This window comes from Helianthus annuus, chromosome 5, assembly GCF_002127325.2.
Source record: "Helianthus annuus cultivar XRQ/B chromosome 5, HanXRQr2.0-SUNRISE, whole genome shotgun sequence".
Classification (NCBI taxonomy): Eukaryota; Viridiplantae; Streptophyta; class Magnoliopsida; order Asterales; family Asteraceae; genus Helianthus; species Helianthus annuus.
In genome coordinates, this window is record NC_035437.2 from 153,653,826 (window position 1) to 153,670,695 (window position 16,870).

The window sequence follows — 16,870 nt, forward strand, 5'->3', positions numbered from 1 at the left end:
GGTTCCAAGGACCCTATTTCAGTATGCAGTTTTCTGATCTGATCGGAGGTGCAATTACCGACCAGATCGAGTGTCCATGTAAGCAGTCTCCATCTTAGCTCATTAACTCCATTTGATCTGAAATTTTAGGATTTTGGTGATGTTTAACGATTTAATGTGTATTGTTTCTTTTCTCTTTATTTGCCAAGTTTGATTCATGTTTTGAGGATTTTGTGTTTTGATAGCTGCTGACAGCATACATTGATCTATTTCAGGTATGGGAATAGATCATAACATGTTGAGAGTTCGTCTTTGTGAAGCATGATTTGATGAAGAATCGATTAAACGAAGGGATAATGGTTCATTAATCGCTCATATTGCTAAACTTGAAGCTCAGGTTGTTATTCTTTTCCACGTTGTTGACAACTGTATGGTTTTGTTAATTGGATTCAGTTGTTAGGACTCATGATCATTTTTTTACTTGCTAAAGATTTTATTTTTAAGCAACATACTGACTAAGTAGCTCCTAAAAATGTTGACTGGAGGTGGAGATGGTCAAATGAATGATTTAGTTTGCTGCTATTATCATTGGAACCGCGATTGGTTTAAACGTGGTAAGTGGAGTTAGTTGAGCCAGTCCTCAGAGTGTTGTCATAACCGAAAGGTAACCTCAAACAGGTACGTTTTATAATCTTTTATGATATTTTTTAGTTGTGAATGTTTCAAATTTTAAAGAAATTGATCGATAGAATTGATTGATTTACTTCAAATGCTACTCAATTAAGAGCATTAAAAGTCTGACCCAAATTAAGCAGACAACTAATTTTGTGGTTTTTTTTTTTTTTTTTTTTTTTTGCAGATTACTTCTTTGGTTGTGAAGATCGTGTGATTTTGGAATAAGAAGTCTGGGCTGAGATTCGTTTCGTTTGAGTCTCTCGACTGCGGCTTCTTCTGAGGTTCATTTCGATTGTAATGGTTACATGCTAATGACGAATTTATGATAAAATTGTTAGGGTTCTATGATGTTTGGTTGAGAGTTTGGATTTGGGCGCACAAATATTTTTATCAAGAAGATTTTACCGTTTTATACCTTCATGGTGTCCCTTTGTTTAGGATATTTTATGTAGTATGATATTTTAGAATAAAAAAGAAATTACAAACAACAAATAGTGGATGAATGCAACTTGGTCGATTTCATTTGGGTTTGATTAAGTTTTTGTCTTGACCTACTTCAGTGGTATTCATTCTTGATTTATGTCTGAGTTTCTTTATTTGTTGATAAAATGTTAATCTTCTTCATGAAACAAATTAATAAGGTTCTACTAAATCCAAACATGTATTTTTTGGTTTATGTTTTTTGTTGTAGCTGATGTGGGTGGGGCAAAGTTCCATGGCTTGGTTGTAACTCCGTCATTCCACCGCGTCAAGAGGTAGTCGTTTTTACGCGGTCACGGATTTGCAAATGAGTGGGATTTGCCATCTCCGGCATTAGTTGCAAATCCGTCACACACGTACATACACTGCATTTCTCCCTGTTATTTTGATCTTAATCGCCGTCTCCCTGTTATTTTGCTCTTAATCGCAAAGGTATGTTTAGAACCATTAAACCTTTTCTGTTACTTTGGATATTTAGATTTTTGATGTGGGCGTGAATGTGTACATTATGTAGGTAGCTCTAATCGATGAGCAGCAGGCCAAAATAATCTTTGCAACTCTCATTTTCCTCATCAGATTTAGCATATTATAGATTTGCTTATGTTCTATCAATAGTTAGGCTAAAAAAAATGAGAGTGGCTAACCACAACATAAATTTTTAAAAAATAATCCGTTATTGTCTATACGTGTATATAAATTTTTAAAAAATAATCCGTTATACTAAAAAAATATACATGATTAATATACATTCTTGCTTTTGTATGTTTTTATGGCTCTTTACAACAAGAAAAAGTTTAAGAAACCGAATTAAAAATTTATGGTGGAGAAAATGGAAAGATCACCCGAAAAAATTCCGGGTTATAACCTAGTAAATAAATATAAAATAGATGCATATATACATATTGTAACCAACATAAACCATGCATAACAAATGTTAAGTGCGTAACGTCAAGCCAAATTAAAGAGCAAATAATCTTTAATCTAAATTCTAATAAAAAACTCCATAATGCTACATGCCAATTCCTCCTTATTTCTCAAAATTTGCTTACTGTATGATTAAGTATTTATTAAATTATATATTCATGTCAAAATAATGAAAATAATAAAGAATAACGGTAATTCGATGCTTATCCTTTAATTCATTTTGTTTTAATTTTTTTCTTAAGCGAGTGGTCATTTTGTTTTTTTAATATGTTAATATTAAATCAATTGATTAATTAATATGAATGAATATATCAAAATCAAAAGTTTTTTAATCATTATTTAAATATTATAAAAGGATTATTGTTATTATAATAATTTTATAATTAATATAACATGTCATTAAGATTTGATAATATTTTTTTTTTGGGTTTGAGAAGTAAAAAAGAATTCTAAATAAAAGTGATATAGACATACCAGATGATCTCCTCATTACTAATCCGTCTGATCCTATTTCCTCTTTTATTGACTCTATGCATACTAGCATTCTTCAAAACTACAAACAATTTGAATATTTTAAAGATAGAGCCATACTGACAACTACAAATGATGTTGTACAGAAAGTTAATAAATCAATTGCTTTCGGTATTTCCTAGCGAAGAAAAAGAATAACTAAGAGTAAGAGTATCTTCATGACAATTTCGATGCAAATATACACTCATCGGATGTCCTTAATGGACTTAAACTTTTAGGCTTGCTAAACCACAGATCATTGCTAAAGGTGGATGTTCTAACAACGTCATTAAGAAATAATGATTAAAAGATGTGGTTTATATAATGGAACTCGACTACAGGTACTATCAATGGCGATCGGGTTATTGAGGCACAAATCTTATTTGGAAGTAAAACTGACGTTCAAAGGCTTATCTCTAGATTTCAATTAATACTATCAGACAAATGATTCTGTTTATATTAAAATGGAGACAAATTCCTCTTGCCGTATCTGACCAATTATATATGGCATTGTCCAAAGTATGGCATATCCGATTAATGAACCAATAATCGGTTAGCTCAATTACCGGTCCGGTTATAAAAACATTGGCAATAGCATTAGGTTGATCCAAGCTTAAATCATTTGGAACCTGCCATATCTAGTTACATATGTAAAACTTTCTTCAAAAATATGATGGCACATGTGTCAAATTAACCGAGCATAAAATATTATTTTTTTATTAGTTTAAAAGAACTAGCCATTGTGAAGCTAGCTCACTTGGTAGAGACACTTACCTTTCAGAGGGAAAGTCTCATATTCAAATCTAGGCAAGGAACTGATTTATATTTATTGGTGTTAAGTAAATATCCATACATGTCACCCTAACATCTATTAGGGACTCAATGCCTCAATCCTCATTGTGGAGGATCCTTCCTAGCATTTTTACCAGGAGAATTACTCCACATGCCTATGATCTCTCATAGTCTCATTTTCTCTCTTACCCTTCTTATACATTCTCATATTGATATCCATGTTTATGATGATGATGATGATGATGAACCTTGGACTGGTAACTGATTTGAGCATCAGAGGATGGGTTTGAGGCTTCAACCTTGGATCCCTTCTAATGGGCTTCTTTACCACGTATAGTAGAGGATGGAGAAGGCAAAGTGTGACAAGTCCATCTCCTCATTTGCTACGACGATCCAGATAACCATCTCGGCGGATCCTTGTAGGAACAGTATTTATATTCGTTAATACATTGGTAATAATTATATATTGATCTCATATAATCTTACCAAAAACCTGCAACATACAAAATGAATTAAAGCAGGGTAACGGTGTAAAGAATAAGCATTCTCACAACCTACAAACACCATTAATACAAACAATTTGTATACATAAACTCAAGTCTTTCCATATTACATTACAAAAGAGGCCCCCGCCTAGCCAATCACTCACCCGATAAACGCAATTCATCAATAACACTCGTTAGCCCCAACCCGTTTCCATTCTCGAATCTACCATTTTGACCAGAGTCGTCTGATACATCCTTTGTGGGTCCCGCATCTACACATTCATTGAACCTAAAGCAACTTACGAGATGGTCATTAGTCAGCCCGGCAACTTGTAGAAACGAGTAAACGACTGTGGGCCCCACGCCTCGGAAACCGCGTTTGACCAAGTCTTTGCTTATTGAATCTGCTTTTGATGTTTTGATTGGTACTTGGCGGGGGTAGCGGAATTTGTTCACTATTGGCTTATGGTTTATGAACCCCCATATGTACTTGTCAAAAGACCCAAACTCATCGGCTATCTGCACCATCACCACAAATGCAGAAGTATTAAAGTTACTTTTTGTCCAATTTTTCTAAATATATTATAAAGAATATTGCAGAGCAAATATGATTATAAAAAGGCATAATAGCCAGATATTCAACAAAGGATTAGTTTCATATATACCCTTACAAACTTGAAAAATTTATATATACCCAATCAAAACTAAAAATATCATATATGCCCTTACAAAATAGTTAAAATATCAAATATACCCAATTTATATATGCTCATCTTTTAACTTCATATTTTTTATATAACATATTTTAAGCTTAAATTTATTTTTACCCATTTTTATTTTTATTTTTTATTTTCATAAACCATAGTATTCTTCATATATAATATTTAAGTTAAATAAATTAAGCTAGAAATGAGTAAATATAATATTTGAAGTTAAAGGTCATATATGAGATCTCAAAGATTTAAAAAAAATAAGGGTAAAATTGTCACTTATTAAATTGATTTTAGTGAATTGGGTATATATGATATTTCAACTATGTTGTAAGGATATATATGATATTTATAATTTTGCAAGGGTATATATGATATTTTGAAAGTTTGTAGGGGTATATATGAAATTGCCCCTTCATTAAAAACAATTTAGTAAATGACAATTTTACCGTTATTTTTCTAAAACTCTGAAAAGTCATATATGACTTTTAACTTCAAATATTATATTTACTCATTTCTAGCTTAATTTATTTAGCTTAAATATTATATATAAAGAATACTATTGTTTATGGGAAAAAATTAAATAAAATGGGTAAAAATAAATTTAAGCTTAAAACGTGTTATATATAAATATGAAGTTAAAAGATGAGCATATATGAAAACTTGAAGTTAAAAAAATAAGGGTAAAATGAATATCTATTATATTGTTTTTAATAAGAATTACCTTACAAACTTGACGAGCATTTTCGATGATTCCCCGTAATTTCACTTCTGAAAGAAGAGAAGTCGCAGGGTATCCAGGTGCAGATATTTTCTTATCATTCAACTTTGCGACAGTAACAGGGTCAAACCCATGAAATACTTCCCTGCATACAGGGTCATGTTTTATTTCGAATTAAAGAAATTTAAAACTTTACAATATTGTTTTGCTAAAAAGTTAATGGGCATACCTAAATAAATGTTTTTTGTTGAGAATAGTGGGCCATGTGTGTTCAGCTAAAGCGGTTGATAAACTGAGCAATTCAAACAATTTCCTGAAAAATGGGATTTAATGGCATATAAAATATAATGGTTATTATATTGTTATAAAAAATGATAAAAGAAATTAGTAAGTCTACTGGTGCTGGTGCATACTTGTCCTCATGTACCGGCACTCCCCATTCTTCATCATGGAAAGCAGCATAAGAAGGATCTTGAAAACGAAAACAAACATATAAGGAGTTATTACGCAGTGAATAATATTCACTAAAAACATTTTGGAAAAAAAAATGTAAGTTTATAGTAAGAGGCATTAAATTTCAGAACACAGTCAAATGTTTACAAATTGGACTCAAATGCTTTATGAAGTGGCAAACAAAGGATCACGAAAGTAATTATCATGATCAACATCTAACACTAAAAAGAAAAAAAGAATGGTGTCAATATTAGCAGGGATTTTACAAGGAGATACTTTGTAGTTTGTATTACATAAATAATAAACGATACTTATTGGGGATTTGGGGGAGACGTTACTCAGGTTAAGAACTTAAGATCTCAGATTTAATGCCCATGTAGAGATATTCAAGACTTTGAAACTGTGAGAAGAACACAAAAAAAGTGAGGATTTGTATTGCTTAACTTACAATATGTAGAAGACCATCTTAACATTTTAGGTGTTAATTAATTGCCTCAGTGTCCAACTACCAAGGACTCTTAGATCAACAAACGAAGCTTACAAACATTGTGGTAGTTATAGTTAGTTGAAGTTGGTCTCCATTTATCCAACTTTAATTCTCTACATATCTAACTGTCTAAAAAGCGGAAAGTAATCTGCAACCAAAAACTAAAATGACCAAACAAATGCATGGCAATAAAATTTATTCACTACAACTATACAAGATCATATAGGTTAAATCCTTACACCACTAAATTTCATTTTCAGCTACCATTTTCTGGATTTCAGTATGCGACATGAAATCTTTGACTTAAAGAAATTAAGAAAAAAAGTAAACAACCCTATCCAATGATGAAGTTACAATCTAATAGGGCACGAAAGCTCTTAACTGTTCCTTTACAAAACAGATTTGAGCAAATGAGTGATGCCAGTGACGCAAGATAGGATCCTCCAATCCTCCATATGCAACAGGACAAGAAATACAAACACTAACAGTTGATACAGATAGCCCTAACAGCCCAAGACTGAGATCCATTTTAGAGTCATTAGGTATGCATGTATCCATCACAAAATGTTTAGCATAGGCAGGAGCTAGAACTCTAGAAGACCTTATACACAAATTCTAACTAGAAGGACCCTACACAATTCAAATGCTGATGATTTCCAATATAGTTACGTCTATTATAACATTTCAACGCAACATTTGAACTACAGTTTAGTAAAGACTCGAAGTAGAATGAAATATAAGCAATTCATGTCACAGTTGCAAGAATCCACACTTTCCAAATCAATAATTAAACATGTTAAAAAACATAATTCTTTGAGTGAATGATACCAGTATTAGCCGTTATCCAAGCACATCTCTTCCGTCCAGGCGAACCATCAGCCGAAGCCTCCAAACAACCATCACTCTCCACACCAACACTTTCAACTTTTCCACCTCTTGAACCACTTTCACATTTTCCTATTTTTGCACCTATTTTCAAATCATTCTCTCCAGTTTTCAAACCACCAGACTGCTTCCCCCGAACCGGCGTCACACTCCTTCTACTAATCCTCCCAACCGACACTCGACTGTGCGACGAATCAGACGAAGCATCCGACGAGCACGATGCATTCATCGGCAAATTTGACCTCAACACCTTACAATCCTTATGTCTCAAAATCGGAACAGGCGTTATTGATTTAGAATCCTTACGTCTCAAATTAACCGCCACAGTTACTGGCGACGGAGATTTCTTAACAACTTCCTCCAGTTTTCCTACCGGTTTACAACCGGTTTTAGGTTTTACAACCGGTTTACGCAATTCCGCAACTGATCTCGTCTTATTACCTGCAGGACCTAACACCGGTCGTGATTCCGACTCGGAAACATCACAATCCGTCACGGAATTCACCGGAGAATCCGACATTCAACACACACAGTTATAATTACGCTAAAGTATCAGCTAGGGCACAAAAACTGACGATTCGAGAGAGTGTAAACAGATATGGACGTTCATAAGTGTAAATTAACCTAAATGCGATAATCGAAACGGTGGAACCTGTACAGATCGCCGGTGAATTGGACGGCGGAGACGACGGTGCGGCGGAGCTCAGTGGTTGTTGACGGAGGAATAAGGGCGGTTGAAAAGTTTCTAGAAGAGCCGGAGTTATGACCTTTTCTAAACAGTCCAAAATATTAAGTTAAAGACTTGATTTTGAAAATTAATTTGAAATTTAAAATATTTTGTCTCGTGTCACTTGGTGAATCGACCAGCTTGTAAAGGTTTTTTATGTTATCAAGCCCTAGATGTACGATTTTTAAAAATGAAATTACTAAAATGTCCCCTTATGTTTGACTCGGTCACGGGTATATGTGGATCGAGCTCGGTCATGACTCCGTGTTGACTGAGTTGAGCTCGGATTTGGCTCGATGTATTTGATGCTATAACTTGACCTTCTCGTGTGATCAGTGGCGAAGCTTGACCCGAATGACGGGGGGAGGGGGGATCGAAAACGTATATACCCAAAAATTTCTATAGATCCGGGGGGTCGAAAATGTGTATACCCAAAAATTTCTATACGAAAACTACATATATAACACTACTTAGCGAAAAGTTCGGGGGGTCGGGCGCCCCTCCCCGCCCCTTCTATACTTCGCCCCTGCGTATGATCATATTTCCCGGCCTGTTAAAAGGAATAGATTGATTATAAACGGGCTTGTATTCGGTTCTAGATGTGTATTTGCTCATTAACTGTTAAAAGGAATAGATTGATTATAAACGGGCTTGTATTCGATTCTAGATGTGTATTCGCTCATTAAAAATAATGTAACTAGCCGGTTAGTAATGTTTCTATAGTGTAGCAACTTAAAAATGGTTTAAGGGAGAATTAAACTTGCGTCTCCACTCGAATGAGAGGTGGAGGTCTTGATTCTATCTGTTGACTTTTTGCCAACTTAATTTTTATGTTTTGAGAAATTTTAAACTTACCTGTCACAAACATACTAAGCAATGCTTACAATCATTAAAATTTTTTTATAGAAATTATCAATATTTCTTAACAAGTTTACATATTTTAAAAATAAGTTATTTCCAGAATTGTATTAACATATACAATATACTTGAAACTAAAAAATATAACACACACACATAATAGTCTAAGGGGGCGTTTGGTTTGCAGGAATTCAATGGAATTTAAGGGAATTGGAATTTGAATTCCATCTTTTAAGATGTTTGTTTCACAGAATTTGATGGAATTGGAATCCCAATTCCAATCTTCATGTGTTTGGTTGACAATGGAATTGGAATTAGGCATGAATTCCTTTAACTAAAGGAATTCAAAATCCTTCTTCCCTACATGTGAAGAAAATAAAGTAAATTCATTGGAATCTTCGACCGTTTCAACCCGTACCGTTTCGACCCATACTGTTTTAGATCCGAACCATTTCGACCCGTACCGTTTCGATGCGAACGGTTTCGACCCGTAACGTTTCGACGCCAACGGTTCGACCCGTACCGTTTCGACGCGAACCGTTTCGACTCGTACCGTTTCGACGCGAACCGTTTCGACCCGTACCGTTTCGAATCGAACCGTTTCAACGCGAACCGTATTAACACCTGTACCGTTTCGAATCGAACTGTTTCGACGCGAACCATTTCGACCAATACCATTTCGACCCGTACCATTTCGAGCCAAACCGTTTCGAATCGAACCGTTTCGACGCGAACCGTTTCGACCCTAACCGTTTCGAATCGAACCGTTTCGACGCGAACCGTTTCGACCAGAACTGGTGGTTGTGGGTGCCTGGATGATGGATTCCAATTCATTTGACAACCAAACACAACAAAAATGGAATTGAGATTCCAATTCCAACAATTTCCAATTCCAATTGAAATGTTTAAATTCCAAATCCAATTCCTTCAAATTCTAATTCCTATACAAATTTCAATTCCAATTCCAAATCATTCCACGAACCAAACGCCCCTTAAGAGTTTTAAGATTTGAAATTAATAAACTTTAAAACAATAAATAAACTAAAGTAAAAACATAATATTTTATTTTAGAAAGTAAAAACATAATATTTTATTTTAGAACATTCGCAACATGTTTTTCGTGAATTGTCCACATGTCTGGATCTTTTTTGACTTAAGAACAACTTTTTTTCCTTTAATTTAAACAACTTTATTCATCTGGTATCAAAAATTTCCATCGTATCCACTCTTTTTATAAAGTATTAACTTGTTGATTTAATCTTCAGCTACTTCTATGAATATTTTTAACAAGTTTGTTTTATAACAGGTTTAAATAATATAAAGACATCTATATATTTTTATAGAGATACTTTGCTTACAAATATACAAACACCAAAAAAACAATATTATTTTTTTATAATATATATCTTTTTACAAAACGAATGAACTTGAAAATTACAATAAGATAAAAGAAACATAACCTTCAAGTTTATTTATTTTATAAAAGAAATGGTAAAACAAAATATTTAGGCACCTCCATACCTCAAGGGCTCAAGGACAATGACTACAATGTAGAGGCGAACCTAGGTAATGGGTTGGGTGGGCAGTTGCACCCCTTGGAAAAAAAAAATTAGTGTGTTTTATAGGCAAAAATCCTATTCGAACCCTTTGAAAGTTTGGTTAAACCTCTCGTTCGCACCCCCAGAAAAAAATTCCTTAGTTCATCAGTGCAACAGGCCTTCTATGCATTCTTACAAGAATTTTTTTTGAAGGGTCCCTGTGGAGGAGGTATTTTTGAATTGGTGATGAAGGGGACTTAAAGAAATGGCGGTGGAGGATGCTCGGTTTGGTGGTTAAAGGGTCTAACGAAGATGGTGGTGGAAGGGTGGTCAAGCGAAGTTGGTGAAAGCCGTTCGAAGGTGGTGACTGAAAACTATAAAGTTAAAACAATAACATGTTGAATAAGATAACAAGAACATAAAAACAACAACGAGGAAATTCATCGATGCATACGAACATCATAAATATTCAAAGGAACATTCTACATCAATTAGATCTGACTAGATAAAATCAAACTACAAAGTTTATGGGAGGATGTTGGCTAATATGATTCAAGAAAGCGGTTTGGCTCGAGAAGCCGGATCCTCTTTCGATTCAACATGTATCATGAAAAGGTATCCTAGTACCCAAAGGAAGATGTACAAGAATGGGACCCATGCTACACAAGCTACAAGGCTCATAATACTACCTACGTATTGAGGGTCTTTTACTGTACCGAAAGGGAACTCTGTCACCCATGGTATGTTCTTTCCAAACCGTACGCCGTAGTAAGTGCCTGCTTCACCAAGTAATTGGTATACCCTGTAATAATCGGTTTAGAAAAGAAAACGATATTAGAATTCAACTATAAGTTGTAAAACGATAGGATCGATTGGATCAAGAGATTGGATAATCAAGATTCACAAATATTAAACATGAAGAACAGGGAAATAAACATCGTTCATATTATATCAACATTATTAGTTTACAATTGAAGAACAGGGAACAATATTTTGGGTGTGTGTGTGTGTGTGGGGGGGGGGGGGGTATGACTTCTCTGTGACATGTTCCCGCAATCAGGGGTGTTCATAAGCCATTGAAACAGACTGAACCGCGTTCACAGTAAGGTTTTGACGCTTGGGAACTTGGTACTGGCTGTGTAAACCGAACCGTCCGTTTAACATTTATTATTTATTTGTTCACTTCAGGAATATGAAGTTATGCATATGCATTATACTTATGAATCATCCTTATAAATTTCTAGATAACTAAAACAAAGATATGTTTTTAAAAAATGGTTTCAAAACCGACCGGCCAACCCAACCAGCCTGACCAGTTTGCTTTTTACTTTTCCGAAACCGTAGTTAGCGGTTTGCCTGAGATATTTGGTCAAAACCGACCGCACCAGACCATGAACACCCCAAAAATCAATGGAGATATAGTTCATCTGATTAGTTATCTGGTTGTGATTATAACTAATCACTTCACATATGAAACTAAATAAGTTCAAATCTGTATTTGACTATTCGGGCAGCCGGTTTCTAATTTTCTATGATTATCATCTCCAACATCACCATGTCATGAATCATGATTAATAGCCTATTCTACGATCAGATCACTCTAACCGTTAGAGTCTAACGTTTGTCCTACATAAGTATTGTAAAAAACAAACAAATTTCAAATGGTTAAGCAAGGTTCACCTAGCAGAAATTTGTTGGCAAGACACATAAAAAACTAAAACTGTATGAAATAAAAAGATGCAGTATTTAAATGTGTTCTTGGTTTAAAAAAGCGCGAAGCGCACAAAAGCGCCAAGGTCTAAAATCAAAGCGCAAATCGCAAAAGCGGAGGGCTTTTCATACGCGAAGCGCAAGGTGCTTATATATATATATTTTTTATATATCCTATAGGTTTTTAGCATCCTTTACCCAAAATATAGTTATAGCCAAGGTTTATACATGATATAATGTATAAATCACTTAAATGCACAACCATTTTAGCTACATGTATAACAGTTTAAAGCACAAAAACACCTTCTGTACAAGAAACATGCGCCTCAGTGGGATTTTTTTTCCAAAAAAGCTCGCTTTTTGTACAGAGCTCACCTTATGTCACACAAGACGCAGCTCTGAAAACCCGGGTCCACGTGGCGTAAGGCAGTTTTTGCACGCACTCGGTTTCGTTTTTTTTGTGCGTTACCTTTTGTTTTCTGCTTATGCGCTGCGCCTCAGCACCGTTTTTGTGCCTAGTCGGGCGCCTTTTTGCGCCTCAGCACCATTTTTAAAAAAAAAAACCCATTTTTGCGCCTAGGCTACCACCAGGCGCTATAGGTGCGCCTCGCTGCGCCCGAACGCCTAGGCGCGCGCTTTTTGCGCTTTTGACAACATAGCTTTACGTATAACACCCGACTTCTTAAAACCAACCAAGACTTCTTAAAACCAACCAATTGCATTTCAAATACTCCCTAAATGCAAACTTACTTACCTAACTACACCTCTACCTCACCAGATTTGGATCAAACAGTCACAATCAGCTCTAATGTATCAAATCTCATAATCATAAAAAAAAAAACCATCACAAAACTTCATGTTAACATCAGATTATTAAATAGTAAAGAAAGTTTCAGTAAACAGTAGGGACCTGAAATTAAGAAACTGGCCGATTAAGATGAGGGGCCAGAAATACAAGGGAGGGGGCCATGAGAGAGTGGAAACGGAGTACAGCGATACGAACTGGATGAGCTTGAAAACATGAGAGACCATAGCCATGGTTTTGGAAGGATCTCGATCTTTTCCGCAGAGATTAACCCATGTCTGTGGGTGATTCCATAGAAAGTAGTAGAATGGAAAAGGTGAGATCACTCCGATGCATGCCAGTATCCCCATTTGATTTGATTTGATTTGCCACTGCTACTATGAGAACTGTAGCGTGATTGTTGGTTGATATTTGTTCAGGTATTCGGACCCTAAAAAGCCCCTTTTAATTTGTGCCATAGAAGGTGCTTAGTTTTTTAATATCAAACAAAACTCGGCCACCCAGGTACCAGGGGCAAAAGCCTATACATGTTTGTGATCGTAGACAGCGCTGATGACTCGACCTCTCACCGATTCTAGGGGAAACCGTCATCCGAAGGCTCATTGTGTTAAAACCTCTAGCTCACGCATGATAATTTGTCACGAACGAAACTTCAACCGACGACCTTTTCCTAGAGAAAATCTTTGAATTAAAGATAATTTTAATCCCAAAAATAACTTTAATAGATTATAACTAGTGAGCATCTATCACCATCCTCCATCTCAACGTCACGTCAGCATCTCGTTACATCATCTCTCTCCTTTACTAACCATATGCGTCGTTCACTATTTCTCCACTATCTCTCTCTTTTTTTTTTTAAATCCAATTAGACACTCATCCACTACCTATGCGAGCATTGTGAAGATCTTCATGCCCTTCACCATCACTAGTGAGGGGGCGGTGTTCCACTAGTGGCCACCTCATTTCGCGATGGCCCTTCATGATACATACCGATTGGCCTAAAACCACCACAAGATGTCAGTGTAGTTAAAACCGCCACACATAATCTTAGTAACACCACGTATCATGTATCAAAACAAGTTAAATAATATTATTGAGCTGTTATATTTTATTTTACCGTTTTAATTTGTTATAATGTTATATCACATATAAATTCTTATTTCCAATTAACATATTTCTTTTAACGACTTAACTACGATACATTAGGATCGAATCCTTCACCTCCCACTATCCCATATCTTATTTAACTCACACTAGTTTATTATTTCCGGTAAATCTTGAGTTAAAGTCTGATAGATGGTTAAAAAAATTATCTTTCTAAAAAAAGTTAAACTAGTTAATAGTTGAGTTAAAGTTTGATAGATGGTTAAAAAATTATCTTTCTAAAAAAAAGTTAAACTAGTTATTAGTAAATCTTTGTGATTTTCTTTTTCTTTTTCTTTTTCGTTTTTGCCACGTATCATAAATAAATAACGCATGGTCCAAAGTCCAAACACACCAAGAAAAAGGGTTTTATTTACATCTTCTTCAGAAAGGGTTTAGGTCATCAAAGGGGAAAAATGGGAAGCCAGATGAACAATGGCGGATTTAGGGCAAAAATGGAGCACTACATGTACAGCGGCGAGAAGAAGCATGTCATGGCCGGTATGGCCATCATCGGCGTCATCTTCGGTGTACCATGGTACCTCATGAACCGAGGTACTTCATCTCTCAATCTATTTATCCTTACCGATCATTAATATTCCATTATTTCAATTTGTTCTTCACCTGTTTGTTTAATTGCATCTAGGTTACACTTCTGTTTATTTAAATTTCCTGTTGATTTTACTTTTTTTTAGGATTAGAGATTTAGATTGCTAAGTTTTTCTGTGATTAGGGTTAGAAAGTGTTAGCTAAAGGTATGTTAGTAGGTGATCTTTGTAATTGATTTAGGATTTTTTGTGATTTTGATTGTTTTTCGGTTGTTTATTGAGTCAGTTATGAGTGTGGTTGTGTTTGGATGTGTGTATGATTTCTTCAATTAATCAAAATTCATCATATCTTCATTGGATTATGTGTTTAATTTGAATTGTATTTGAAATGAATTATCAGTTAAGTTACCTTGATGCTGGTAAGAGTTGTGTTAGATGTTGTGACTGGGAATTTTAAAGTTGTACATAGCGCCGACCGTTCAGCGAACTGCTTGTGAACCTTTTGTAGGAAGTTTACTAATGAACATGAACAGTGTTTTTTGTTTAGTTTATATAATGAATGAATACAGACACATGTCCACTTTTTTCATTTACGTTTGTCAACGTTCGTTCGTTAAAGTTTGTTTGTTTGCACATGCTACAGTCAGCCATACATCAATGATCAATCTAGTTTGTTCTTCACCTATTTGTTTCATCACATCTAGGTTCCAATTATGGTTTTGTTTCTTTTGATTATAGTCTTATACGTTCTTTTGATTAGGCTGCAAAGTTTTCGTATCTTAGGGTTCACAATATTAGCTAATAGGGCAGGTTAATAGGTTAAATCTGTAATTGCTTAAGGATTCATGATTTTGATTATATTTCGGTTGTTATTTGAGTCAGCGTTGAGTGAAATTTTAGGTTGTGTGTATTACTTCTTTCAATAATCAAAATTCATCATACACTCAACAGTCAACACCATCAAGGGTGACTATACAACTTGAATCAGTAAAAGCCAGGGTTTTAAAAAGCGCGCCTAGGTGCGAGGCGCGCTTTTTACAAAATCCCTAAAAAGGTGCATTTTTTAGAGGTTTTCCAGGCCTGAGACGTGCGCCTCATGCACATAGGGTATTTTTATGCTGTTTTTAAGCATCAAACTGTTGTACAATAGGTTTTTTAGCTTGTACTTATGGGTAAAATCATATATAAACCTTATTTATAGCTATAATTTGGATAAGAGATGCTAAAAACCTATAGGATATATATAAAAAGTTATATAATCACTTTGCGCCTTGGGTAGGAAAAGCCCACCGCTTTTGCGCTTTGCGCCTCAGTTTTAGATCTCGTCGCTTTTGTGCGCCTCTCGCTTTTTAAAACCAAGGTAAAAGCAAATGCAACGTCTCTTTTTAAAACTTTTTACGTCTCACATCTAGATGTTACCACATTGGATAATATGTATAAAAGCGTAAAACAAACAACTTTGTTTCCTTAATTGATGAACACGAACTAGAAAGTAGTCGTTCATGTTTGTTCATTCGTGTGGTTAGAGCTGAAAGAACAAACGTGACCAAAGCCCTGTTGTGTGTTCATTCAGTCCATTTGTAGTTCTAGTTGTAAATAAATGCGACAACCAGCTCTGAGCTTTTAGGGTTAATGATCTGTGTTCAAAGACACTAATTTTGTTGAACATGTAAGATTTCATTGCTCAATCATATCTCACTTTTTTATAAGAGAATTATATAATCTGATGATTCTTTATATTTTGAAAGTTTACAGTTTGTGCTTTATTATAGATCAATGGTTTAATAATATCATGTGATTTAAGCCAATGGTTACTTTCATCAATATCATGTGATTTAAGCCAATGGTTACTTTCATCAATAATAATTGTAATAGATATGAATACAAAAACCATATAATTAAAACGATAATATGACTCTTGAAATAAACCAGTATGGGATGTTGCGAGTATTTAAATACACTTTAGGCGACTTTTGACTCATTTTGATCCTTTTCTTTTATGGGAGATTGAAGTGGTGTTTTATACAGGCAGATCTAACTAATATGTGTTCTTTGAAGGTACAAAACATTCATCACATCAAGACTACTTAGAGAAAGCTGATAGAGCTCGAAACGCACGACTTCATTCTGCACCGCCTGCACCAAAATAATCGTTATTAAGTTTTTACTTGTCTAAGATGATCATGTTATAAGATAGAACGAGCACCAGTTTGTGTTTACCTGTTTTGCATTTGGATTGCAACAGATTGAATAATCGGTAGCACTAGTTTTTGATCCTGTTGTTGGATAATTTTTCCAGATACACAATTAAAGTTCTTTGGTATTATATTACCATTACATAATCAAAGTTCTTTGGTACAATTCATAATTATACAAGACCGGCCAGCTAAAAGATCAAATTGAGCCGAGTTTAAACGAGCTCAAGCCCGAGCTTCCTTTA

General features: G+C 34.8%; 2 protein-coding genes and 1 long non-coding RNA gene across 3 annotated transcripts; 1 reads left to right on the forward strand and 2 right to left on the reverse strand.

Annotated features, from left to right (window-relative positions):
- The first annotated feature begins 265 nt into the window (after positions 1–265).
- LOC118492363 lies at positions 266–1,442 on the forward strand. Its single transcript, XR_004893364.1, has 4 exons — positions 266–376; positions 525–657; positions 839–935; positions 1,346–1,442. It is a non-coding gene; the product is annotated as an uncharacterized LOC118492363 (long non-coding RNA).
- Positions 1,443–3,891: 2,449 nt separating this feature from the next.
- Positions 3,892–7,941, reverse strand: LOC110941607 (probable GMP synthase [glutamine-hydrolyzing]). The gene is made up of 5 exons (XM_022183266.2): positions 7,045–7,941; positions 5,690–5,747; positions 5,506–5,589; positions 5,280–5,421; positions 3,892–4,364 (listed from the first exon to the last, which is right to left on the reverse strand). The coding sequence occupies exons 1-5, from the start codon at positions 7,619–7,621 to the stop codon at positions 4,002–4,004; spliced, it is 1,224 nt and encodes a 407-aa protein (XP_022038958.1). The 5' UTR covers positions 7,622–7,941; the 3' UTR covers positions 3,892–4,001.
- A 2,702-nt stretch (positions 7,942–10,643) lies between these two features.
- LOC110941605 (phosphatidyl-N-methylethanolamine N-methyltransferase) lies at positions 10,644–14,184 on the reverse strand. The gene is made up of 2 exons (XM_022183265.2): positions 12,845–14,184; positions 10,644–11,026 (listed from the first exon to the last, which is right to left on the reverse strand). The coding sequence occupies exons 1-2, from the start codon at positions 13,087–13,089 to the stop codon at positions 10,777–10,779; spliced, it is 495 nt and encodes a 164-aa protein (XP_022038957.1). The 5' UTR covers positions 13,090–14,184; the 3' UTR covers positions 10,644–10,776.
- Between the last annotated feature and the right edge of the window lie 2,686 nt (positions 14,185–16,870).